Source organism: Gracilinanus agilis, chromosome 2, assembly GCF_016433145.1.
Source record: "Gracilinanus agilis isolate LMUSP501 chromosome 2, AgileGrace, whole genome shotgun sequence".
Taxonomy (NCBI): Eukaryota; Metazoa; Chordata; class Mammalia; order Didelphimorphia; family Didelphidae; genus Gracilinanus; species Gracilinanus agilis.
In genome coordinates this window covers 287,258,025-287,285,653 of record NC_058131.1, presented here as the reverse complement: position 1 = coordinate 287,285,653, position 27,629 = coordinate 287,258,025, and the positions used below count along the sequence as shown (strand labels likewise).

The 27,629-nt window shown below is 45.6% G+C and overlaps 1 protein-coding gene across 1 annotated transcript in view; it reads right to left on the bottom strand.

Annotated features, from left to right (window-relative positions):
• The window catches only part of COL27A1 (collagen type XXVII alpha 1 chain), a 268,921-nt gene that overhangs the window by 61,109 nt on the left and 180,183 nt on the right, over positions 1-27,629 (bottom strand). Inside the window, exons 27-35 of the mRNA XM_044659702.1 lie at positions 24,170-24,223; positions 13,072-13,125; positions 12,212-12,256; positions 11,925-11,969; positions 11,621-11,674; positions 10,619-10,672; positions 7,149-7,202; positions 3,450-3,503; positions 1,861-1,914 (exon numbers count right to left, since the gene is read on the bottom strand). Of these exons, the coding sequence (XP_044515637.1) occupies positions 1,861-1,914; positions 3,450-3,503; positions 7,149-7,202; positions 10,619-10,672; positions 11,621-11,674; positions 11,925-11,969; positions 12,212-12,256; positions 13,072-13,125; positions 24,170-24,223 (468 nt within the window). The remainder of the gene's footprint in view (positions 1-1,860; positions 1,915-3,449; positions 3,504-7,148; positions 7,203-10,618; positions 10,673-11,620; positions 11,675-11,924; positions 11,970-12,211; positions 12,257-13,071; positions 13,126-24,169; positions 24,224-27,629) is intronic.

The window sequence follows — 27,629 nt, the reverse complement described above, 5'->3', positions numbered from 1 at the left end:
GACACAGTTAAGATTCCGCGGGTTTTTTTCAAGAGTTATCAGCCAAGAGGAATCAGAAGGGCTCCCAGGACACCTGGAGAATGAAGTTGGTGGGCTCGGCTGTGGTAGTATTCCCCGGCCCATTGGAGCTTACCCGAGGCCTGAAATGCCTGGAACTGAGAGAATGGGGCCAGGGCTCTGGAACGCCAGGATTCCAACCTGAGACTAGGAGCCAGGAAATTTCATGATTGATTCCTGCCTGGGGGATTTCTGGAATGCAACAGGGCAGGGGGGAGGGAGGGAAGGCAAAGGGAGGGATATATGGCTGGTTTCTTCTTTTCGGCTCCCGGAATGCCGGGTCAGAGCACACCACGTCCCTTTCAGGGTTGGAGGAGAAAAGGGTGAAAGACTTTTGTATGAAAAGAGAGACAGAGGGAGGCTGGAATGATAGCCCTGTAGGAGGAGAGGACTTGAAGGCTCCTGGACAGTCAGAAAAGACTCAAGCTAAAGAGATGGAGGAGACCAGAAATCTTAGGTGTCACTGAGGAATTTTGGGAACATGAATGAAATTTTTGGAAAGCCAGGAAGCCACAGGAAGCTCTGCTCAATCCTACGGGGCTCAGGAGCAGACCAAAGAGAAACAGTCACCCAAAGACCTATTCATCAGCAGAAAAGGGAGGGTTAGCAGATGAAATGGAAAGGACATTCAATTTAGAAGACAGGTCTGAATCCCAGTTTTGCTGTTTATTATCAGATGATCTTGGGCAAGTTCTTTAACTTCTGAGTCTTGGCTTTCCCATATGTAAAATGCAGAAAATTGGACAGTTGATCCTTCTAACTCAAAGTTTTGTGAATGAATTAAGTCTTTAGGAAGAATGGAGGCAAGGGGAGATGGGAAGGTATTGAAAGGGCAAAGAAACATCTCGGTGGTGGAAGAAACAGGAAAACTGCTAAGAAAAGGAAACCAAGACTGTCAACCAAGTCCAAAAGAAGGGATTGCCCTATTTGTAGCTTGAGATTCCTTAGTGGAGAGGCAGGCTCCAGTGCCTGGAGACTAGACACAGAGGCTTCATCCAAAAACGTCTTGGTATTTGCTCATGATCTGAAAATAACTTGATGTGGTTTTGAAAATCGAGTGCACCCAGAACAGATGTGGGCTTGTTCAGACTCCTCTGTTGGGAGCAGATAAGATCCTCCTACCCATTCTATCACTGGAGAAAAGTTGGCTGGACTATGGTGGAAGACCTAGTGAGAACTGGATCCCATTTGGATTATAGTATCTTACATGGGAATTCCTCTTCCCCTCCACGTCTCAATAGCAGGCCAATTGTTGGCCACTGGTTCTTGGTTAATGTGGCCAAAGAGGAGGAGGAGGAGGAGGAGGGTAGGAGGAGCCGGTGAGCACCTGCCAGAAATAGCAATCTAACCAGCATGCTACTAAGATGAACCTATCTCCTTTCTGCCATGGGAAAAAGAGAGGGAGGATTTTCATACTCCTTTCCCTCAAAGAATGAGATAGCATTTCCAGAGAGTGTGACAAAGGCAAAAAGTAAGAGTTGAAGCAGCAAGATGTCACTGTAGTCAGAAGACCTATAAATTCTAGCTCAACCCCTTACTATTGTGCCATCATTAGAAAATTATGCACCCTCTCTGGGCCTTACTTTTCTTGTATGTAAAAATGAAAGGCTTGGGATAGATGACCTCTAAAGCTCCTCCCAGTTGTATAACCCTGTACCTTGTAATATCATAAGGAAAAAAAAAAACAGAAGCTTGAGTCTGCTTCTGATGGCAGGGAGCTCATAGGGAAATAATCTATCTGTCTTAGAAGATTAGCTCAAGGGACATCCATCCCTTCCTCCCCAAACCCATTTCACCATATACCTTTAGGCCATCAGGTCCAGCTGGGCCACTATCTCCCTCCAGCCCTGTCTCGCCCTGTGGGAATAAGAGTAATAATAGGTTATATCTTGGCACTTACAATTATACACATTATCTCATTTACTCTAAATAACTTCACAAGTAGATGTGGTAAGCCTTGTTTTCCCCATTTCACAGAAGAGGAAATTAAGGCTTTTGTGAAAAGAAATGACTTATACATACAATTGACAGCCCAAGGCCTTGAACCTAGAATATTTTTACTCCTAGTCTACTAATCAGGCCATTATTCCATGCCTAGAAATAGAAGAGGCTGTGCTGGGGGAGATATATCTCCTTCTGTAAATTCATCTTCTCCATCTCCAACTCTGCCCCAGACTATATTCCCTGGGGCAGGACTCCTCTCCCCATTGCCACCCATACTTCCCCAGGGGCCAAAGGATAGTGTATATCAATCAGCTTTAGGGTTATCTATCTAGTCATTTTGTTCAAGGAGTCACTGGAAGAAGGCAGGAACTGATTGCTGATTTCCAACATAAAAATGCTTATTCTGAAAATTTAACAACTGGCTCTCAAAAGCCAGTATGAGCCAGCTCTAGCGTGCACCTGTTTCTCTAGTCCCTGACCAGCTTTAGAAGCTTGTCTTATTTACGTCTTTCCTCTATGTAACCGAGTCCTGAGACCCAGGTCCCAAAGTTACTAGCAAATGAACTTTGGCTTCTCTCTCCACATCTGGAATTCTCTTCCCTCTTATCCTCTCTCCACTCTCTCCTCAACTTCTCTGCTCAGGGAGAAAAAATGAATCTGTTAATAATCACTTTGTTTCCCTAGACGTCTTTTGAGAAAGAAAAAAGAAAATCATCCAACAAACACCCAACCATGCAAAGACATTTAACATACTGTACTGTACACTCTCCCATCAGCTCCACTGAGCATGGCTACTGTCTTTGTTCACTTGCTCAACCCAGACACACTCTCTTCTGCTCCCATGCATGGGAATTCCTTTGTGAAAGTAAATGCCAGTGTCCTCTGGGCTGGGACCCAATCTTAGTTACGTCTCTGATTCTGAAGGGGAGCATTACCACCTGTTGTGGCCAGAGCCTGGGCTTGAAAAGTTTGGGGTCATAGTCAGGATATTTTCAAAATCAGCCCTGCTAAATCGATTTGGGCTGGTAGCCAGCTCAGAGATGGATAGGTAGCTTTGTGAGGCTCTGAAAGACTTGGTCCTTACTCTTTGAAGGGTCCAATATTATTACAGAATATAGAAACAGGCAATGAGAGAAAATTATATCCCGAATCTTCCTTACATAACACCAGAGGGACGTTTTTTTTTCTTGAAGGATTAGTGACAAGAGGAATGATTTGGAAGATCATCACAGAATCAGGACTGAAAGCCTCCTTAAAGATACTTTAGTCCAAGTCTTTCTTTTTGCTGAGGAGGAATTGAGTTCTAGAGGAGGTCTGATCTCTTGTCACAAGTTATACAGCCAACTGGTAGTAAAGGTGATACAAGAACTAAGTCTTCAGATGTCCTCTGCCCTTTAGACTACACAATGCTGCCTTGGGGATAAGAAGGAAAATTAGCTTTTACTCACCCTCTGACCAATCAGACCTTGCTCTCCAGGGATGCCCAAAGGTCCAAAATCACCCTATGAAACCCAAACACACACGGTTCGGTGTCATGGAAACTCTTCAGATTCAGATCACTTTTAACACCATCCCTCTCAATGAACTTACATTCATTTGGCAGAGAAAATATGCTTACATATAAATATATATGAAATAAATTCACACCAATATTTTGGGGGAACTACAAGGGTCTGGGGGGGATAAAGAAAGCTCTCATGAAGGAGATGGTATTTGAACTAAAATCTGATGGAAATTAGATTCTTAGAAGTAGAGGTAAGGATGGAATCTAACCTAGGCATGAAGTCTATGAAAGATTTAGAGGCAGGAGATTGGAACTATGGGAAACCAATTCATTATATATTTCAGAATGTATACCAGCTAGACACTCAGCTCTGAATTAAACGCCACAAAGGATTCTGGCTATCTTCTCTTTCACTGACATAGCAATGGTTCCAAGGGCCTCTTTTTGTAGATTTTAAGCAACTTGAAGCCCTACTCATAGGCCAATTCCTGAGAAGCAACCTGAGGATTCTTCTGTTATCTCTGAGCAGAATTGGGCCAACAAAATGACAGATCTAGTTCCTTGCTTCCCAGTGGTTGGTAGTAGACTATGCTAAAATATGCTCCTAGGAGGCAGCACAATGGAACTTACAGATAAGGAAACCTAGAGGTTAGAAGAGTTGCCCAGGGTCATAGAGATAAGATATATCTAAGGGAGGATTTGAATTCAAGTCTTCTGGATTCCAAGCTTAGCACTCTATTCATTGTGCCCCCATGCTGACTTTTCTTCTGCACACATAATATTTTCATAAGACACTCAAAGATGTGTTAATCTATTTCTCTATTGCTCCATTCTTTATCCTTGAAATTTTAAAAATATAAATCTTCCTCCCTGGCCACCATCCCCCTCTATGTGTTGTCTACTCCCTTTAGAATGTAAGCTCACGGAGGGTAGGGGCCATCTTTGTATTTGTACCTCAGTGCTTAGTACAATGCCTAATAGGTATTTAATAATTGCTTTTTATCCATTCATTCACTCACTCATCCGTCAATTCATCTGTGGTACTCGGGAGAAGACAGGATTAGAGATCAGTTAAAGAATGAGGGCCTGAGAGAGAAAATAGAGGAATGCAAAGAAGTGTTGACCCAGGGACTGCTGAAGAATCCATGGGTTGGGAGATGAAGGAGCAGAAATCACAGTTTCCAATGAGTTGTGGCAAAGAACAGAAACTTCCACCCAAGAGCAGGAAAGAGTATGCTAGGTACTGCTTTCTTCTCTCTCACTGTTCTGAGGGTCATAGAGTGATGAGGAGGTCCACCATATATCCTGGGCCGTGCAAGACTGGTCAGTTCTATGTAGAATCCCACCTGTCCTCTCCCTACATCCCTACCCCCAATCCCTGGTGATTCCCAGTGATGGAGGGAAGGGTCTTTCCTACCCATGGCTCTAGTATCCCTTTCCATGCTTCTGGGTTATGCAAGTAAAATGGGATTTGAGGTGAGATTGAAAGGAGAAATAGCCCTTCACCTGCTGGAAGTCTTTAGACCCCCATTCCTTATATTCTTCAACACTCTCCCTATTCTTGGGAGTTCTTAGTAGCTTCATCTTCCTGTTACTTAGGTCTATACATTATAGAACCTGGAACTAGAAGGAACCTCAAAGATCATTTAGTCCAACTTGTCATTTTATTTTATTTTTTAAAAACACTTATCTTCTGCCTTAGAATCAATACTGTGTTCTTGGTTCTAAGGCAGAAGTGTGGTAAGGGCTAGGCAATGTAGGTTAAGTGACTTGCCCAGGATCACACAGCTAGGAAGTGTCTGAGGCCAGATTTGAACCCAGGACCTCCTGTCTCAAGACCTGGTTCTCCATCCACTGAGCAACCCAGCTGCCCCCCTAATCATCATTTTTAGAGAGGGAAACTGAGGCCCCAGAGAAGGAAAAGGTTTACCTAAGTTTATACTATTCAAATATGGGATTTTAGGCACTAAATGTGATGTTCTTCCCACTAAGCCCTCTATTCCTTACCCTCAGCTCCCACCACTCTCAGGTGTTTATAGTTTCTCCTGGGGTTCAGACTCCAACAATACCCTCAGCCTGGGCCAACATTCCTTATCAGCTCCACAGGGGCTGTGAGGCACAGGTTTCTTTCTCAATTCAGGGGCCTCCCCCCAACCCCCTGGCTGAGAGGCCCTCTGTAGCCTGGCAGAACCAAGAAGATCAAAAGGTTCATTTCCTAGGCAAGTAATTAGGGGCACAGGTAGAGAAGGAGGTAGGGGAGGCAGGTGGGTACAGAGCTGAGATTCAAATTGAGTATCCAGGCCAGAAGACAAGGTAGCTTCAGAGATGCATCGGAGAGTTTGCCAGAGCAAACATCAAGAAAGAAAGATACAGAAAAGTGCCTGGCAGCCTGGCTAGAGCAAACTGAATTACAGAGAGACCCTCTGGTCCACAGCCACTCAGCTGGGCCAACAACAATACCTCCTCTTCTCATTTCATAGCTAAAATGAAGAGAGACACTCCTCTGACAAGGGGGTTCTTAGTATCTCCAACCCCACCATAAATTTTAGCTAGAATAGCATAAAGGATCCGGTAGGATTTGGGGCTGGAAGGAACCTTAGAACAGAGACTATTTAATGCTTCAAGAGCTCTTAGAACAGATTGAAACTCATCTTTTGAGCCTGCTAAAAGGTGATGGGGACACGGGCTGTCTGCTAGAGGACAGTTTATTTAGCCCTCTCTCCACCTCCCAGTATTCCCTAAACTTCACGGAGGCTTAGGACATGATCTGGGGGCAGACTATCCAGAATGTTGCCAGCCTTGATGCAGATCAAATCCAAAGGCTCCCGGGAACACAAGGAACACTGCAGCAGTGGGTGGAAAAGAGAAGGAAAGCTTGACTTTGTGGTCAAGCCGTTTTGGGGAGTGGGGTGGGGAAAGGGGCTCGAAAGGTGGGTTTCAGTAGACTATTAGTGTGTAGGAAGTCAGAGCTGGGAGGAATCTTAGGCCACTGGGGTCAACCAGATCATTTTACAGATGAAGAAATTGAAGCCCAAAAAGGTTAAGGGATTTGCCTAAAATCACATTACTAGTAGAGTTATTCAGAGCTGAGACCTGAACTTGGGCTTTGTGGAATCTGGGAGATTTGAATTGGTTTCACCTATTAAAGTGAACTTTTAAAAATTGAATATATAAAAATACAAGGGTTGGAATACCCTCAAGTAGTCTCCCAGACATCCAGGGTTCAAAGGTGATTAGGAGAATAGTGAAAGAGCTGGGGGTTTCCAAATGGTACCCCAACCAAGCTCCGTCCTCTCTCCTACCTGCAGCCGCCTGAGAAAGTCGAGTGGCCCCTAGAGATGATTTCCTTGTTTGCTTTCTGGGGTTCCCAAGATCCCATTACCCTACTCATGGATAGGAGCCTCAGACTGAGGGAAAGCCCAGTCTCTCCTGGGGGGCCCCCAGAGCAATCAACCCTGGAAGGTTGATCCTAGCCAGTGACTCTTGGGAACTGCAGGCTCCCTCGCCCAGCCCAGATCCCTTTTCAAAAGGCATGTTCCAGGCGTTACAGCCAGCTAGTGATGAACAAAGGCCTCTGTTCTCCTGGTCTTGGGGTAGGGGTGGGGGATAGGGTAGAGGGGCCTGGACCTTGGACTCTGCTTACCTTCATCCCAGCTTCACCTGGAAGGCCAGGCTCTCCCAGAGCACCAGGGGGACCCTGCAAAAAAGAAAAAGTTTCATTGTAATTACACCAGAGCTGACCAATAGTTGTCTGCAGGTGGGGATGGAGAGAGTAATCCTGGCCCTTTGCTCTCCTTTGGGGAGGTACTCCTGTCCACCTGCTTCAGCCCAAAAGATAGGGATAGAGGGTGGATCTCAGAGAAGAAAAAGAAGGTAATGTTTTACACCATGAAATTGTGGCTGCCAAGAAGAAGCCCTGAAAAGGCACAAATCTCTAGACTGGGGTTCTAGTCCTAGGTCCTTAACTTTCTGAGTACCTCTGATTAAATTTGTTACATTAGCTCCTTTGTGTGTGTGTGTGTGTGTGTGAGAGAGAGAGAGAGAGAGAGAGACAGACAGACAGACAGAGACAGACAGAGACAGAGACAGAGAAAGAAAGATCTATGGACCCTGTGAGGTCCTTGGAGTTCTGGAGTTCTTAGGAAGAAGGCAACTATGCCATCCCCTGTGGCATGCTCAACACTGGCCAGGGTTTTTAATAGAGAGGACCTTGCCCACTGAAGGGGACCATAAAACCTGCCAAAACCACACTTCAGAAGGCAGCATAAATAAGCTTGGCAAACTGAGGGCAAAGCTGGGAAGCAGAATGGAAAGAACACTGGACATGGCTTTTTGAGGCGCTAAGACCTAGGGGTAAGCCTCATATCCAGTACTTCTTAGTTGTGTTGCTTTCTCTGAATCTCAGTTTCCTCATCTGTAAGATGGGGCAATCATATGTTCACTATTTACTTTACAGAGTTGTTGCCAGCATAGCACCCCCTTGAGGCAAGGAGAATGTTGGTTGAAAAAACCTCAGGGTACAGCAACAAAAATGGTCGATATTTGCTTTGTAGGTGAGGAGCTAATTGCCCTGACCCTCTTCTCTTCAAATCCAGCCTCTAGGCCTAGTGCTCAGATCAGAAAAAGATCAGCCTCATCCATGAGAAGCTCTAAGAAGAGATCACTTTGCAAGATATCAAGGCTTCCTGAAAGGGGTCCCAAGGCAGAGGACTATTTTCAGTGGTATCAGGACCACAAAAAGAGTGATGCCCAAGGCTCTTCTCTCTTTCTTCCTAGAGGTTGGGAGGCATGAGATGAGTTATTGGACATCAGGGGGTGACATTCCCCACCATGACAACACAAAAGGCCTTCTGGGCATCAGGGGGTAGGAAGGAGGACCCATGCCAGGCTGTAGATAACAGGAGATTTCAGATCAGTGAAACCCAGCTAAGCCCAGAAGCTGCTTGGAGGCAAGCTGGGAATTGAGCTCCCCATTTGTGTGGTTTACCACATTGAGAGTCTTTTGGCAGGCCTTGGATGGAAAATCTTGTGATTCACACAACTACAAGGGAGGAGGATCGCCTGATAGCTGAGCTTTAAGTTGAATGAGTATATCTATTCTCTTTGGAGCCGAGCAAAAAATGACAGACAACTAATTCCAAGGGATGGGTGCTCTATGTTTTGGAAAGGACCCCAAGTTCTGTGAATCTCAGTTATTTCCTATCTTACTGCCAGAATTCTACACTTTATTAAAATCCTTTAAGTCAAATATGGAAGGAAATATCTTTCCCCATTTTTAGTGGAGGAAAGAGAGGCCTTGCATGGTGATGGGATCCCATGATCTAAAGCTGGAAGGGACTTTAGGGAGCATTAGTCTAAACCCCTTGATTTAAAGATGAAAAAACCAAGACCTAGAAAGTCTGAGTGGTTTTCCCTACATCACGGAGAGTCAGAATATGAATTCATTTCTTCTGACTCCAGTGCTCATTTCACAAAGTTAGGCTAGTTAGATAAAAACCAGGAAATAGATCCAAGAATCCTTCTCTCCTTCCCTGAACCCAACTTTTGTCCTATTTCTGGGTGGATACCTAGTTTGGTACCATAGCAGTGAGGCACTGAAGCAACATAGTCTCCTACATCTCTCCAGGTAACTTGGGTTCTAGTTCTGGGTCTACCACTGACTTACTTTGGAGCCTTCGGCAAATCTCTTAACCTCTTGTGCTTTCTGTAGAAAGGGAGCAGGGGGAAAATGGATCCAGTGTGAAGAAAGAAGCGGCAGGATATTTAGTGGAGAAAGAGGTCACAAAACTCCTCATAAGTGATGATGGGAGAGAGAAGAAAACAATTCCCTTCATTTCAGATGACTGGCCTCCAATTTCATGGTTAGCCCCTTCTTGGGATTCCCAAAGTTCTGAAAATGTGTGGTCATCCATATTAGCTTTACATGTAGGCAATGTCGACAGCTGCTAATTTGGTATCATTTCAGAGGGCAGACCTGAATTTTACTGGAGAGGCCTGGAAAGCTCATCCACCTCCATCTTCCTGAAATTTCAGTAAGAGTGAGACACAATAAAGTATAGTAGAAAAAACACAGAAGATGGAAGTAGGAGTGGAAAAGAGAAGGCTAGGGTCAGTATTCTGACCCCTAATTATTAACTGGATGAATCTCGGGAAAATTCACTTAACCTAACTCCCAGTTTCCTTACCTGTAAAATGATAATGATAGCACAATACCTTCTCTCTCAGCCTTACCTCAAAGCATTGTTGAACTGAGTTAATGTATGTGAAAATATGAGATGTGGAGGGAATTCCTATTAGTTTACAGTCTCGATCTCTGTTAGAATATAAACATTTCTACTGTGGAATGATCAACTGTGAAAGACTTAGCTACTCACAGCAATACAAAGATCCAGGACAATTCCGAGTTTTATGACAAAGAATGCTGTCCACCTTCAGAGAAAGAACTGTTGGAGTCAGAATTCAGATGAAAGCAGATGATTTTTCACTTGTTTATTTGAGTATATATTATGGGGTTTTGGTTTTATAAGATTATTCACTTATAAAAATGAACAATATGGAACCATGTTTTGTGTGAAAATACATGTATAACCCAGATTGAATTACCAGCCAGTTCTGGGAGGGGAGAGAGAAGGAGGGAAGGAGACAATTTGGATCATATAACTTTGGAAAACTTATGTGGAAATCTGTTATTACATGTAATTGATAAAAAAATAAATAAAAATTAAAAACCAGGAAAAAAAGAATGTGAACATTTCCTCGAGAAAGAAGACTAATGCATGAGTTATGAGTTTTTGGACCTTATTGGTGAATGAATTTGTTAAATCCTTAAATGATGAGTTTATTAAATCTGTAAATGAGTTTATCCATTCCTAAAAACTTACGAGAGTAAGTTTTCATAAGAGGAGGAAGAAAAATCAGGAAAGTGCACAGGGAATGAAGAATATGGAGGCTGGGAACAACTTCTCAATACTTCAATGTGATCCCTGCTGAAAATACTTCCCTGTCACCTTGCACCTCTCCAAGAAGCCAAGAGAGCCCCAAGGGGAGGTATTGGCTGAGAGAAGGCCAAAGAAAAGAGACTTGACAGCAAAGAAGTCCGTTTAAACACTTTACCTTTGGTCCAATCTCTCCCAATGGGCCAATCAGTCCCTGTGGTCCTTGAGGGCCCTAGAAAATGGATAGAGGGACAAAAATCTCTTTAAGATGCTATTTTATCCTGTGGGAAATGGTCTTTCTAGCCAGATTCACTCAAACCTTCTAACAGTCCAGAGTTCCCAGCCAGGTCTACCACTTACCCAAAAAGCTGGTTCAGATTCTCTCAGAAGTCTGTTTCATTCTTCCTTCAACCATGGACTAAGGCCAACCTGTGCCCTTGCCTTATGGAGTGCTGGTAAAACCCCTGGTTTGGGCAGACCTGGCCCACAAGTAGCTTCCAAACCACCAGAGTCTGGGCCTCGGCCTTCCTCCAATTTCCTTCTGCCAGACTCCCACTGGAGTCCTCTTTCCACCACAGAGCTCAGAGCTCAGGCCAGCCATATAAATAGATTTCTTTATTTTATTTCTTCCTAGACTAATCATTTAGGAAAAATAGGGAGTCTAGATTGGTACTGCAAGAGGGATTAGAGGAGTCAGGCAGAAGAGATACTGAAGTGCTTCTAGGCTCCTGGCCCGATTTCCTTTGGGACCTTCTCAGCTTCTTTGAGGCTATGAATATGGTATTCTGATCTCCTCTATCTCGCCTTCTCACCTAAGCCTCTTCACCTGACTCCATGCTATCTCTCCAGAAAGCAAAGATTCCATCCTATCTCTTGGGGGAAGGAATCTTGTGTTCCTCAAAATAATCTCTGTCCCTCCTCTGACTTCAAGGAGTTCCCTGCAGATATCACTAATGGTCTTTGCTACAGTGTCCAGACTTCCTCTCCTCAAATCCTTCAGGAATCACAGATTACACTGCCAGAACAGGAGTTATTCCAATTCCCCACTGCCCCTTCCCCATCCCTGCCACTTCAACCTCCCTGGGACTGGCCAAATCCCCCAGATCCTGGATGCTGCTATAAGGTAGAAGAGCAGAAAAGGCATGAAGGTAAGAGGAAGAGAACAGGGAAAGATACTTACCGGTTCTCCTGGAATGCCTTTGGCCCCTGGAGGACCAGAAGGGCCTGGAATTCCCTGCAGGGATCAGATCCTGGAATTATTTTTGTTCTGGTCACCACCACCTTCCCCCGGCCTCCCACCCACCACCATGGTCTCTGTCACTCTGGAGAAAAGTGACAGAGACATATCCTGGAACTGAATGAAGCCAGACTAAGCCTCACCAAGCAAATAGATCTTTGAAGTCATTCCCTCTGCTACCTCCTTCCCCCTTGTCCACTTGCTTATGTCGTGAAAGAAAAAGAAAGGCACAGTGTTTAACACTTACCGGGAAGCCACGAGGCCCCATCTCCCCTCTCTCGCCTTCCTGGCCCTAGAAACATATTTGGGGTAATTAGAGGCTGAGAATCAGGGTCCCAATTCCTCATGCTCCTGTGTCAGGAAAGTCCATCAAAGGCATGTCTCACAGTGAAGGGAGGGAGTGTGAGTGTGAGTGTGTGTGTGTGTGTGTGTGTGTGTGTGTGTGTGTCTGGTGGGGCGGAGGCAGGGGATGAGAGATTGGCAGGGGCCCAGGCTGGCACCATGCCCTTGGCTCTGGGGAAATTGCTGACATACCTGCTGTCCATCCAGGCCCTGTTTGCCCTGTGTTCCTGGAGGGCCCTGAGAAGGAGAGCAAATAACAGAGAGGCAGGCTTTGGCATTGCGAGGGGTGAGTTTGTGTTGATATTTTTAGAGGCCCCTGCTCCTTGGAGCCACCAGACCAGGCACAGCTGCTTGGCTCAGAAGGCTGGGGTCTGAGGTGGGGGAGAGAGCCATTGTTCCTCATCCCTCACCACTCTGAACCTTCTTAGGCAAGTGTACCGGAGTTAGAGATTGCTGGAGCTGGAAGGGAATTCAGAGTCCAACCCCTTCCTCTTACAAAGGGGAAAAGCGGGGCTGCCAGAGGAGAAGAGACTTGCTCATGGAAGCACTCCTAATCACAGGAAGAGTACCAAGCTGCCCCATAATCTTGTTATTATTATTATTTTTTTTTTTTTTTGACTTGGCCTTCTACTCCCCTCCCCAATCCCGGCAGCCAGCAAGGCCTTCTGTGAGTATCCGAGAGCCGGCTGTTATCTGGGGAGAATCTCTGGCATGGCCTTCTTGGAACTGGCCAAGTCTCTCCAGTAGGATTTTAGGGCAGTCTTTCCTATAGAAGAGGGGTGGAGGTAAGGGTGGCCAGGATAACTTTTCTCAGCTTCCTTTCCAATCCAAGCATTCTGGAGGGGTTTGGGGTACGTGTCCCTGGCTGTATCTGGAGCCGAGCTTCTGGCCGGGACAGGAATACTGACACTGCCGAGGGGGTGACCAGTGCAGAAGGGTTTAATAGGACTCAGCCGCTGGAAAATCATTCTTCCATCCCCCTGAATCCAGACAGGAAGAGGGATGATCCGTGTCTGGGCGGGGAAGCACGTGCTTTGGATGGGGGCATGTACCTTGACACCTTGTGACCCTTGCTCCCCTGCTGGTCCATCGGGTCCTCGGGGCCCCTGAAGACAGGATGGTCAGAAGAACAGTGTGAACAGCAGGGGTCTCCCTTGGGCCATAAACAGGGGGAGGCCTGGAGCAGTGCTGCCCGCCCCCGGCTTCCACCCCAACCCACAACCTGGCCCCTCCACTCCCTCCCAAGCCATACTTTCCCCACTCCCTCCAACTCCCACTCCATGACTTTTCCCAGAATAAGCACGAGGTCAGTTCTCTGCAAAGACACACAACAGTTCCCTTTTTCCCGGCACAAATTCTAGAGAAGAAAAACAAATTTCTAGATACATTCAGGATCTATACAGAGCAGATGGAAGAAGGGCTGAAAGGGGACCAGGAAAGGTCTCTGGCAGAAGATGGACTTTGAGCTGAATGCTGAGGGAAACCAGGGGAGCCAGGGATGAAGCGAAGGGGACAGAGTATTCCAGGCACGACGATGGCTCGTGCAAAGGTGGTAGAGGTTCCCAGGAGAAGGAATGTCATGTCCGAAGAGCTGAGAATTGGCAAGTGCAGCTAGATGTTAGACTCTGGAGGGGAATCAGGAGGAGAAAGACTGGAAAAGTGGAAAGGGAGGTTGGGGCAGGTTTGTGAAGGACTTTGAATGCCATATAGAGAAGTTTTTATCCTGAAGGCAATGGGGAGCTATTGGAGCTCCTGGAGTGGAGGAGGCAGTGGTATGGTCATATCTTTATCTTTAGAAAAATAATGTTGGCATTTAGCTGAGAATGGATTGGGGAGGGGAGGGACTCAAGGCACAGAGGACAGTTAGGAAGCTATAGCAATAGTCCAGACCTCTGGGGATGGAGGCCCGAATGGATGTTGTACCTGTGTCAGGAGAGAGATGTCTTAGAGGTGGAAATCCTCCCAAGCCAATGTCTGACTTTCCCAATTAGCCCTATCCTCCTTACTTCAGACCTACCAAGACTGGTCCAGCCCACAGAAGCTGTTGCTCCCATTAGGGAAGTTGTACTTTGCCTCAGCATGCATTCCTCCTTGCCAATATGGAAGAGGAGCAAAGTCCATCTGCCCAGGACCCTCTGCCCCCTCAAAAGCAGATGTTGTAGAAGAGACACAAGACATACAAGAGGGAACAAGAACACACCTGCACCCCTTTGTATTTGGGGATAAAGAAAGAGAAGATCAAACATAGATTTATAACCAAAAAATAAAGTAGCATCTGTGGAGGGTCATGGGAGAGGTGATGTGTCCAGATACCTGGCATGAGAGTCAGATCCAGACTTGGTCCTAGCCAGATGGACTGTGTTGATGGAGTGCAAAGAGCACTGGATTTAGAGCCAGAGAAAACCTGAGTTCTAATCCTGGCATTGTTACTACTTTGTATAACCCAGGCCAAGTTACATTCTCTTTATGCTTGGGCCTCCTAATCTGTCAAAGGAAGAGACTGTTGTAGATAATCTCTGATGTTCCTTCCTGCTCTAAATTCCATGATTTTATGACTTCTCCAGCTGTGTACAGAGAAGGTAAAAACATCTCTGGTTTAAGGCAATAAAGGCAATAGCACAGGCTAGCTGTGAATCGGGCTCCTAGGTAAATTGTTGAAGGACAGGTAAAACACAGGGAGGGAGGATTGGGAAATGAATAGGAACTCCAATCCAATAATAGTGCTGATCCGAGAAACCAGCCACATTTCTCCGAAGGCCCTGGGAAGCGGAGCTGGGCAGTGGTGAATGGCTCCAAGCCCCCCCAAATGAAATGAAGAGTGATCTAGATGGGCCCTCCATCTGGTCATGTTGACAGATCAGAAGTGGATGGGAATGAGCCCAACATAGAAGCAACAGAACCAGGAGACGATTGCCTGCTGGGGCTACTGAAAGAAGAACCGATGGATGGAGGGTGGGGGAGGCAGGGAGAGCTGCTGCTCTTGGGAACGGCTCCCTGCGGAAAACAAGATGGAGAGCTTAGAGAGTGGAGAGCTTGGGGGTGGCTGGGAGTAGGCTGAGAGATCCAAGCTGTCAGTTCTGAAGATAAGAACAGGGAGAGGAGGCAGGAGGACTAGAGGGGGATCCTTTGGGCCATCTCCACCTCCCCATTCTCTTCTTCCTCAGACCAGCTCTGTGCACTGTAAGTCAAAACAGCTGCAGCCACATGCTTCCCATCCCAGAGAGAACAACAAACAATTGAGGGAAAAGAAGGGAGGGAAAATGTCCCTTGAGAGCAAATAGAAAAGACAGGATTGATTGACACTGAGCCCAATGGAGAAAATCGGAGTTTATCAGTGGAGCAGTGATAGACTGACTTCCTTTTGCTCTTGGCTGAGATCCCAGAATATACTCTTCAGGGAAAGAAGGACTTGGCTTCACTCTAGTGACTAGTCACTCCTATTTGCTCCAATGTCAACGAGGAAACTAAGGCCTGGGTCTCTGGATGACAAAAGAAGAAAGGTTGTTTATCCAAACATCTTTATTTCTTTTGAGGGCACCACAATCTTTCCAGTCACCCAGTTTTGCTATCTTTTAACCATCTTTGACTTTTCACTCTCCCTCTTCCCCCTGCCCCACAACCAGTCAAGTGCCAAGTCTTGTCAACTCTATACCTCAACAACCTCTTGGGGCAGCTGGGTGGCTCAGTGGCTAGAGAGCCAAGTCTGGAGATGGCAGGACCTGGGTTCAAGTCTGGCCTCAGATACTTCCTAAGTGTGTGACCCTGGGCAAGTCACTCGACCCCAGTTACTCAACCTTTACTGCTCTTCTGCCTTAGAACCAATATTTAGTATGAATCCTAAGATGGAAGGTAAGGATTAAAAAAAAGTCTCAGTCCAATTGCTGCCTCCTTCAAGAGGTGGTGTGGAAGGCAAATAAGGTATAGTGGAAAGAGTTTTGTATTAGAATCCTGGGACCAGAGTTCAAATGGCAGCTCCCTTACTTCCTATCTGTATGATTTGGGATAAGTCATTTTTCTTTTTTCTCAACTTTCTCTTCTGTAAAAGGAAAGGATGCATTAGATGTCCTTGGAGGTACCTTCCAAGCCTTTCCTTATTCTTCCATTTAGGCTTTATATTAATAGGCATCATCATTTCTATAGTTCCCACTATGTGCCAAGCACCGAGCAAAGTGTTTTATTATGATGATCTCATTTAATCCTTACAACAACTCCGGAAGGCAGCTGCTATTATTATTTCCATTTAATGGATAAGGAAACCGAGGCAAAGAGAGATTAAGTGACTTTCCCAGGGTCATACAGCTAGTCAGTGTCTAAGGTGGAATTTGAACTTGGATCTTCCCGATTCCAGGTCCAACACTCTATCCATTAGCCACATAGTAAGTCATTCCATAGGCTCAGAGAGAAGCATATGAGGGTAACAGTCCTTTCTGTATTCCGTGCTGGTCACACCACATCTGGGATGATGCATTCAACACATCCATGCCTAAGTGGCACATTTTAGGCAGGATACTTAGAAATTGGAATCTCTCATGAAAACCATGCTTGAAACAACATGTCATGAGGAACAGTTATAGATGTGAAGCTATAAAGGTGCTTAGAGGTCATCAAGGACAACACCCTCATTTTACAGATGAAAAAACTGAGGCCTGAAGAGGTGCAGTGACTTACCTAGGGCCATACATGCCTGAGATAGAATTTTAATCTAGGTCTTCTTGACTCCAAGTCTAGTGATCTTTCTATCCATAATAGGCTGGTTCAAGGGGAGTAGAAATGGGTTGCGGGGTGGAGAATATGATCACTGCGTTCAAATATTTTAAGGGCCATCTATATTTGGTATCTTCTAACTTGTTCCAGAAGATGCAAATGGGAACAACGGATGAGAGTCTTAGAAAGAAAATTTTTCACTCCACATAAGAAAGAGGTTTCTAAACTTTTGGAAACTTGATGTCTTGTAAAGCCTCAAATTACCATCAGTGGAGATATGTAAGCAGAGAGGATGAGCACTAGCTAGGAATGTAATAGGAGGAATGCCTCCTACAGTTGATAAGATAAAGGCAGCTAGGTAGTGCAGTAGATACAGTACCAAGCCTGAAATCAGGAAGACCTGAGTTCAAATCTGGCCTCAGAGACACCCTAGCTGTGTGACCCTGGGCAAGTCACTTCTTCCAACTACTGGCCTCAGTTTCCTCAACTATAAAGTGAACTGGAGAAGGAAATGGCAAACCACTTCAGTATCTTTGCCAAGAAAACCCCAAAAGGGGTCCCCAAGAGTCAGACACGACTGAAAGTGACTAAAAAACAATATTCTTCAGATGAAGGTTGAACAAAGTCCCAACCCTTATGACTCTGATTTCACACTCCAGTGAGTTTAAGGGTACAGCACTTAAAAAATCCTGAAGCCCTTATGGCAAGAGGAAGGACAGAAGGCAGCCCAGGACTCTGCAGTCTGACCCCACGGAGGTCTCCTTTCTTTCCTGCTTGTCCCGCGGAGATTCCCCACATGAAGAACAGTGTGGTATTTGTGTTTCTAATGGTGCTCTGCGGGCCAAGGACACTGGGGAGGGGGTTGGGAGCGGAGCTGGCAAACGGAGCTTGTCGTTCAAGGAGCCGCCAGAGAAGACAAGAAAGCTCCTGTTACCCAGCCGGATCTTTTCCCTAACCTGCTGAAAGGATGCTGTCTAGCCAATGTCAGCCCTTTCAAACCTCTGGTAGAAGTTGGAGATGACGCTGGTGGGAGAAGAGAATTACAAAGTTCGACAGGAATAAATAAGTGGAAAGTCCTCAACCTAACTTTAAATAAAATCAACTTTTCAGCACCACTAATGGTATCATGGAAATCACAGGGCTCAGCACTTAATTACGAAGCACCTGGTAGAATAGAATGTCTGCTAATTGCTCTGCACGGATTCCTCTGGTTTGATTAACTAGACTGCAAACTCCCCGAGGGCAGGGACTTTTATTATACTTCTCTACCCTTCACAGTACCAAGTTGGGCCCAAAATAAACACTCTGGGAATTCTGACTAGAAAAAGATGGCTTAGGAGCGGGGTAGTGTGCAGCCATTTGAGAGGCTGTAGAGAAACACAATTAAAAGTGTCTGCTTAGCCCCAGAAGGAGTACCAAGTTAAAGCTGCAGAAAGGAAGACTTACGTTCAACCTGAGGAAAAGCCTCCTAACACATTTTTTGTTGTTTAGTCATTTCAAGCATCTCTGATTCTTTGTGACTCTATTTGGGGTTTTCTTGGAAGAAATGTTGGAGTTGTTTGCTATTTCCTTTTCTGGTTCATTTTCTAGATGAGGGAACTGAGGCAAACTGGTTAAGTGACTTGCCCAGGGTCTCTTCTGGAATAAGATAAATACCTCTAATTTCTCTTCCAAAAGATAGCCCTTAAAATCACATTCTCCATCTACCAATCTCTACTCTTCATGCACCCAGTCTAACATGGATTGATCACTGGACTTGAGTGTCAAAAAGATCTGGATTTAAATTCTACCTCAGGCATCTAGTTTGAAGCCAGATTTTAACTCAGGAAGATGAGCCTTCCTGACTCCAGGCCCAGTGCTAAGGTACTACCTAGCTGCCCCTAACAATATTTCATTCCTAATCATTAGAACTGTCTTGAAAAGGAGTGGGTTTCCCATTACTGGAAGTCTCCACACATAGACTAGATACTCTTAAGAGATCCATGGCCCCCTGAAACATTCAGACCCCAGCTCTGCCACTCCTTATTGGTATTACCCTAGATAAGCCACTTCCCTTTTCTGAGTTCATTTTCCTCATCCAAGGGGTGAAAAGGTTAGATGTGATCCTCTCTGTAATTCTTTCCAGGTCAAATCTTATAAGCTTACTCAGCCCCTAGTCCTAGGGCCCAGTCAAAACATTGGATCAAGAAAAATCGGTGTGTTGAAAGTCTGAACGAGGAACCAGGTTCGAACGTATCTATGCCAGGAAAGTGTGACTGGAAAAAACTTGCTTTAAAAAAACTCATCTTTATCCATCACTAGAAGAAACACCCAGTCTTGGGACTTCAGACAAGAATGGGGTAGCAGAAAGTAGCTTGACTGGAGTCTCAACTCCACTCCTTACTAGCCAGGTGACCTTGGGCAAATCTCCTTCCCTCCCTGGGCCTCGTTTTTTTCCTCTGTAAAATGAAAAGGTTGAATCAGCTGTTTTTGACTGTCCTTTCTGGTGCTAACATTAGGGAAACATCCCTAATGTCTTTAGAGAGAAACCGTGGAAGATGTGTCCCACTCTAAGTCAAGATAACAAAAATCGATAGCATTTAGTACTTTAAGGTTTGCAAAGCACTTTGCCTTTGTTATCTCATTTGATCTGTACAACAATACTGTAAAGTAGATGCTGTAATTATCTCTGTTTTACAGATTGATGAAATTGAGGCTTAAAAGATTTGCCCAGAGGGATTTGAACCCAGGTCTTCTCAGCAGCAAGTCCAGTGACCTATCCACCCTGCTGGGTAGTCTGTAGTAAATGGTACCTTCGCTTATCTCAATCCACTATGCCAAGTAGCTAATTTACCATAGTGCCCCCGACAGAAAGGGTTCTGAGTGAACAGACCATTAGTCTGACCCAGAAGAATACAGCTGACATTCCTATAGAATCTTGCCAGAGGTTGACACCATGCTGCCAAGGAACGTGGTCCTCTGAGCCAAGAGTGGCTGAACAAAACTCGCCCTTCCCTGTCTGGTCAAAAGCAACAAGGGAGTCAGACAAAGGAAGGAGGCATGCGGCCAGGCAGCCTGTGAGAAAGACAAAGCTAGGGACAAGCATGACAGGGAACGGCTTGACTATCAGCCCCATAGCAGGTTGGCAAAAGAGCCTGGGTCCATCATGCTCTGTTGGTGGTACACCCACACAAGGGAGAAGCATTGGGACGTGATCTCATTGGGCAGGGAGCAAAGCTGATTGTCAGAGAATTCTGCTAAAAGGCCCAGTTACACAGCCCATTAAGGCTTAGAAATGGACTCTGGGCTAATCACTAAATCCTCATTGCCTAGCCTTTGCCATTCTTCTGTCTTAGAATTGATGCTAAGGCAAAAGGTGAATTTTTTTAAGGGCTTAGAAAATAAGTTTATGTACTTACTAGAATAAAAGGGGCAGTAAGTCAAAGATCTTACAGGCTCATTGGACCAGTTAACTCTCCAGGGATGCTTACCCTTGAGTCTATGGACCCCCAATGACTCCATGGACAAAAGGAGTCCATGAACTTGGAAAGAAATTATAAATTTATTTTCCCTAACCTCTAACTGGATTTTAGCATTGTCTCTAATTATTTAAAAACATTATTCTAAGAAAAGGAAGCAGAGGCTTAAGCAGAAGGCCAAAGACTACACAAAAAGGTTAAGAATCTAGGACAGTGATGGCAAACCTTTTAGAGACTGAGTGACCAAACTACAAACTGCATGGAGATGGGGAGGGGTGCAGTCCCACCCCGCTTCCCTCCGACTTTCTAGTAACAAATTCTGGGGAGCTCTGTGCTGGGGCCACAGCGGGTGTGCCCACAGAGAGGGCTCTGAGTGCCCCTTTCTTGCACACATGCTATAAGTTTGCCAATATGAATTTAGGGCATAAACATTTTTTTTCTAAATCCCTTACTGTCTTTCTTAGAATTAATACTAAAATATGCATTTCAAGAGAGAAGAGCTGTAAGAGCTAGGCAGTCATGGTTTGATTTGTCCAGGATTGCATAGCTAGGAAGAGTCTGAGGTTAGATTTGAACTCAAGTCCTCCTAGCTCCAGGCCTGGTGCTCTAACCACTGGGATGCCCAGCTGCCCTGAATCTAAACATTACTAAGATACTGGCTTGAACCTTATCTATCAAAGTCAAGACAGGTGGTTCTCTGCAGGAGGTGGCGGGATAGCCAGGGAAAATGCCTTCTTCTCTAGCTCAATATCCTTTTAGAATCCCAAGGATTGTCCTGAACATAGTAATTCAACTCCCTTCAGTAGGACTGAGAAAGTTATTGCTGGCATCATGCCTGAAGACCATAGAGGAATCTGAGAAAGAAGTCTAGGACCCCATCTGGGTTGTGGTTTTAGTTGGAAGGATAAGGGAAAAGAGTGATTTTAGACATTTTTAATGTGAGTTTTTTTACCTACAAATAGTAGAGGGTTGGCCTCCACCTAACTGGGGGGAAGTAAGGATTCTATTCTGGCCCTTCAAAAAGACCTTTTCTCCAGCATCTCTTAAAGGTTAAGAAGAGCCAAGATTCAGAGAATAAACAAGTCTGAGAGTTAACAAAGGACTGACTGTGGGGATCACCAATAAGGACCCTTTCCACTCATCAGAATTTGTGATCTCATGTCTTTCTCTGAAGGTAGTGATTCTGCCCTCCCATGGGGTGACCAGAAAGAAGACTTGGGAAGAAGGAAACTAACAAATTCTCATTCCATGTCCAAATCTTGGAGCAGGAGGTGGAATCTAAGAAAAGATGGAAAGTTGCAACAACTCCCCTGGGCCTCCATCTCTGAAGAAGAAAGTAGGTAGAAGGATTTGGTCCTATCAGCTGGTGCTAAAAAGTCCTGAAGCTGATGTCTAAAAAGACTTGCAGGACATCATGCTTCCTTTTTATTCCATTCTTTCTCCTCTAAGGCTGTCGCTGACATTTATTTTAACCAGATTTCACCTGGATACACATGCTCCAAGGGAATGGAGGGGGGGGAGGTAAGAGAAAGGGGGCCCCACAGTATGATTTGCCCTGGGCTCCAAGCCTCCCTAGGGATGGCCCTGGATGTGGGATCAGGGCAAGAAGCATAAACATTGCCCCAAACGAGAGGGGCGAACTAAAATGTGACTGGCTGCTAATTTGGTTTCCTCTTCCTCCTCCCATTCCCAAACGAATATAGCACAGACTTGATCAGCCCTCCAGGTTGTGGGGATTGCTTACAATCAAAGCCATATGACAATGCTTTCATATCTGCTCCCCAAGTGAGATGCTTTTAATCAAATCCTGGAAGATGGACTTGGGAATCTGGCTTGCCTAGAATGAATACTCTCCATCTCATGAATGTTTCCATTCCAGACCTGATTAAGGTTGTACTGGAAACCCACTGTGAATGACAAATCGGTCCAATTATCCCTTGGGGTCTCTTTTCAGAATGTTCATCCTCCAGCCCTGGTGCCTCGAAACTCAACACGAATCCTTAGGCCTGGGACTGGGAGATAGAGGGATCCCAAAGACTCCACTTTCAGGCTTTTACAGATGAGGACACTGAGGCTTAGAGAGGGGAAATGACTTGTCTGAGGTCATGCAAGCTATAACGATATAGAGAAAGATTCAAATGTAGGCCCTCTGACTCCAAATCCAGAGTTTTTACTCCTCGAGAGAAGCCCATTCCTCACACGCTCCCCAGTCCATGGATTGGCAAACTCTCCTCAGCTCCAGTTTTTCCTTTGGAAGGGTAACCACGTTACACAAATCCAAAAGCCTGTGTCACCCACATTGCTGAGGTTTTGCCTCCCAGCCTGGCAGTGGAATCATAGAAGCATGGAATGTTAGAGCTAGAAGGGAACTTGGAAGTTACGGAATCTGAGACCCTCATTTTACAGTAGAGGAAATTAAGACACAGAAATTAAGAGAAAATTAAGACCAAAATTAAGATGCAATGCGACAAATGCCTTGTCCATAGTCATACGGCAAGTGTGCAGAAGATCTGGGATTAGAACCCAGGACTCCTTATTCTTAGCACAGTATTATTACCTCCATTCTACAGAAGAGGCTAGGCCATTAAATTGTACGGTTATTTCTAGATTCAGCTGAGGAACACAAGACTTAAAAGGGAAAATAAATGTGAGAGGAATGCGCTTCTCTCAACTAGCAAGAGAAAGAACACTGGGGTTGGAGTCAGAGAGCCTATGTTGGAATCCTTGTTCTACTATGAACTGCTTAAGTGACCTCAGACAAGTCATTTCCCCTCTCTAGACCCTCTAAGCATTTTGTTGATACGACACAGCTGCGACAAAGCCTGACTTTTCAGGTTCCAGATGCCTCCTCAAATGCTCAGCCTGGGGGACTTTGATGTGCTTGGGGGCCTGGGTTTCCTCAAGTTGAAGAGGAGTTCTTGTACTCAGAACTGGGAAAGGAATGGAGGGAACTTGCTAAGGGGGGAGGGAAGAGGAGCCTGGGACCAGGGGAACTCCTGGGTTTGACATCTGTGGAGGAAATGCAGGCCAAAACTGTGGGGCCAGGCTCTCAAATGAATGCATGTCTTTCCAGGAAGGGGAAGAAATGAGGAACAGAAGCATTTGTCAGGAGTGCTGATGAGACAACCCCTAGATTGCCCAGCCCTGGAAGCTGCCAGGATCTGGGGTGGCTGAGCATTCTAGGGACATGGAGGGGAATGGGAGGAAGACATTGGGCTCACGTCGGGGCTTCCCTCACACAAGGCCCAAATCCCCCTCCAGAGCCCTGTGATACTCGGCATAGTTAGGAGCTCCTGCCCGGGCCTGAGGAATGTCTCCTAATCTCCCCGCAGCCCAACAGGCTTATCAGACCATCTGGTTTTGGGGAAAGCCAAATCCACTTGAAATTCATCTGAAGGGAAAAGGGCACTGGAAAAATAAAAAATCCCTAAACCTTCTATCACCCATCACAGGGGTTTGAGAAGAGGCCTTTTTACGGGAAAGCTGAAGCGGATGCATTTAATACCGCCGATGTTAGCATTTGCTAGGTCACACCTTGTCCTCTTCATTTTCCCTACCCCAGCGTAACGCTGCGGAATGGGGACGTGAGAATGCAAAGGATAGATGGGAGCCAAGGAGCACATCTGCACACAGCTGGCTGGAAGGACCACTTGCAGAGTGCAGTGGGAAAAGAAGAATGGGCACTTCCGCGGCCAGTCCTGCATACTGACCCCGGTGTGGCCTCTGCACCTGGCCACATCGGCACGCTGACCCCCTTCCCTCCCATCCCTGGCAGTGGCAGATGAAGTGACCTCAAAGGAACAAAAGGAGAGCTCTCTTTAGAAAGCTCAGATGAAGAGAGGCCATTTCCTCAGCATCCTGGAAGTTGTTAGGAGGGGGACCTGCTGCCTCCTTTCTCCATGACCCCAATCTCTTAGCACAGCCTCCCTGGGCCTCCCTGCCCAGGAGATGATCTCGCCCTTAGCTAGAGATCTCTGAGGGAACTTACCCGACGTCCCTTGGCTCCGCGCAGCCCCAGCGGCCCTCGAGTTCCAGGAGGTCCCTAAAGTGAGAAAATCTGGAGGTTAGAAAAGTGGACGGTGGGTGGAGACTGGGGACCAGCCTCTCCTTTCCTTCATGCCTCCCAGAGAAAGAGAAAAGATACCAAAATCTGTGGAGGGCTGTATACCCCATTTAGAGTTGGGGGTCTAGATCGGTCATTTCTTTGGTTTTAGAAACTTCCATTGGGAAAATGAACTCTCCCAAGGCAGCTCGGCATTAGCTGTGCAGCTCAGTCTTGGGGATTGCCTGGGGCCGGAGGCATGGCCAGTGTGCATCAGAGGCAAAAGCTTGACCCTCTGCCCTTTTTGTTCCCATCAAGGCTCTCTAACCACTATGCAGCACCGTCAAGTGAGTGCCAATAAACCTGCATTCTCTGCCAGGCCCTAGCAATCAAAAAAAAAAATGAGTACCAGGGCCCAGTGCTGAGAGGAGCTCATTCTCTGAATGCCTCTAATTGGCCACCAGGTGTGGAATTCCTTTTGGCCAGAGCAGCTCATTGCACTCTCTCCTGCGCTGCAGAAGGTCCCTGGTTTGTACACATGGGTAAGGCTTTCTCCAGCAGCGGTCAGATTTAGAGTCAGAAGTAAAAGGCGAACTGGGTGGCAGGACCAGCGGCACTTCCACTCCAAAAAGGCAGATGCAGCCATCGGCCCACAGCTGACTGCTACTCAGGGATGGGTCAGTTAAGTCAGTCAGTAGAGGGTAGGGTAGGGCAGAGCCGTTCTCTGAAATTCGTTAACAGATGACAGTACCACTTGACTGATTATTTCCTTTTCTTTCCTCCATCCAATAATCGATCATTTGGCAAGGTATGGTGATCCTGTTGTTGTTCAGTCTTTTTCAGTCGTATCTGACTCTTTGTGACCCCATTTGGTATTTTCTTGGTAAGGATACTAGAGTGGTCTGTCATCTTTCTCCAATTCATTTTACAGATGAGGAAACTGAGGCAAGAAGGGTGAAGTGATTTGCCTGGGGTCTCACAGCCAGCAAGTATCTGAGGCCAGGTTTGAACTCAGGAAGATGAAGCTTCTTGACCTCAGGGCCAGCATTCAATCTATTGTGCCACTAGGTACCACTTACTACACAGTCTCTAGAATAGGAATAGTGAATAGGCAATGGTCTCAGAGTCAGTAAGGCTTGGGTTCAAATGTACCCTCAGACACTTACTAGATTGGTAACCCTGGACTAGTCACTGTTCCCTCAACTGTAAGTGGGGGAGTGGAACTGTAAGATCCCTTCCAACTCTGAATCTATGATCCTGTGATCTATCCCAAAGTCACTCACGCATTAATCAATTGATTAATCAATTAATTTCAGCTAATGTGCTGGGTGCTGGGGATATAAAATAAAAAATGAAACAATCTCTGCCCTCAAGGAATTTATATTTTAACAGGCAAGATAGCATGGATATATACAGGCATTTGAAAAATATACCCAAACTCCTCTTGCTCTCAGTTAGCTAGCCACGGTGTAGTAAAAGGCATATTGGCTATGGAGTCAGGAGGTTAGTTTCTTCATCTGTGAAATGGGCATAATACATAAATTACCTTACAATGTTGCTATAAGGAAAAGTCCTTTGTAAACCGGAAAGTACCATATGAGTGTAGGAGTGATTAGTGTTATTATCAGGCTAAGACAACAGGCTCATCTTGCAGGGCTATGTCCTACCCTTCCCAAGCAAATACCCCTCAAGAAGACTCTGAGACAAACAACAAAAATCTAAGCCTATTTTGGTCCCAAAGGAGAGAGGAAAGAGGGCCTAAGTGGGATTGGGGAGTTGGAGAGAAAGAATGGGGAGAAAATGAGGGATAAAGAAGACATGAAGGCGATAGAGGAGAAGAGAAGGGGTAGGAGAAGACAGAAAAGAAAGAGAGAAGGAGGACAAGATAGTAAAGGATGGAGCAAAAATGGGAAAGGATAGGGAGAGGGAGAGATGGATGAAAGGAAGGAATAGAAGAATGAAGAGTGAGAGAAATAAGGGGAGACAGTAGGAAAGAAAAGAGGAAGGGGATGAAGAGAGAAGAGAGAAAGCAGATTTGCCTATTGCTACAACTCTTCCAGACCCTAAGCTCGTGACTATGTGACTATTCACACCACAGTGACTACTGTAAAGGTTTGGGTGGAAGTATGAGTAACAGAATCCTTTTGGAGCCTTGGGAAGATTCCCCTGCACTCCCATCTCCCTGATTCCCAGACCGGGTGTGTTCATTTTATGAGTATAGAGAATCTCTTTCCAGCTGCCAGGGGGGAAGCCACAGCCCCTCTCTGGTGTTTGGAAAAACAACTCCATTTGCTGCTCCCATCTTCACTCCTTCTTCAGTAATCCTGATGCTGAGGAAGAGGACCATGACACCCAACATGAGGCAGACACCAGGCTACTGGGGAGGGGAGGGGGGGAGAAGGAACTACATAGGGCAGACCCTATTCTGTTAACCTCCTTGGCTGGAGTAGATCCAGGCAAGGAAACTACTTTGGCCCAAAAGATTTGATTCCTGGATACCAGGAGTAGGGAGGCAGGATAAATGTCTACCATTTTTATGGAGCTATCTCCTAACCACAGTACACATACAATTTGGAGATGGGAAATTCCAAAAGACAAGCCCTATTTCAATAAGGTAAAAGGTTGGTCTGATTTCTGTTCCTGGTTCAGCCACTAATTTTCACCAGATGGACCTGAACAAGTCATTTTCTTTCTCTAAGTCTTAGTTTTCTTATCTGTAAAGTGGGCATAATAATCAATAATCCTAGGTTTGTCTACTTTCTTGTCAGGAACAAATGAAATAATGGATTTTTTAAAAAGTTTAAAAATTAAACTCAGATGGTCAGAGGAGAAGAGTCCCCTTGGAGATTTAGTTTTACATTCTCATTTCAAATATGATGAAATGATCTCAGAAAGGTAGATTGATCTATGGTCATACTGTTTATTAGTCTCATGTAACGAGGCACACACACATGCCCAATGTAAAGGGCACTGGATCTGAAGTCAGAGAATGTTAGTTCATATCTTGCCTACACTACTGGATCTATAGTATGTATGGTACTAAGCAAGTCAGTGGGCCTCAGTTTCCTCATATGCAATAAGGAGAGGGTTGGATCAGATGAATTCTAAAGGCCCCCCCCCCCGCCCCCTGCTCTAGCTCTATAATCCCATTATTTTATTTAATGTAAATCCACAGTCCCCCATTGTCAGGCCTGGTGCCTTGAAGGGTAATTGGTTGGCAGCAAATTGTCCCACTCTATCCCAGAGCCCCTGGGGTCCAGCTCTCAAATGGAATTAGGAATGGACACCAATCAAAAATGATGGCAATGGAAGAAAAACATGGCTCTTTCTCCCCTTTAGGAGCCTCTCTCTCAGATTAAGCCAAAGGTTCCCTTTCCAGTTCCTAGGAACTGGATTATTACAGATC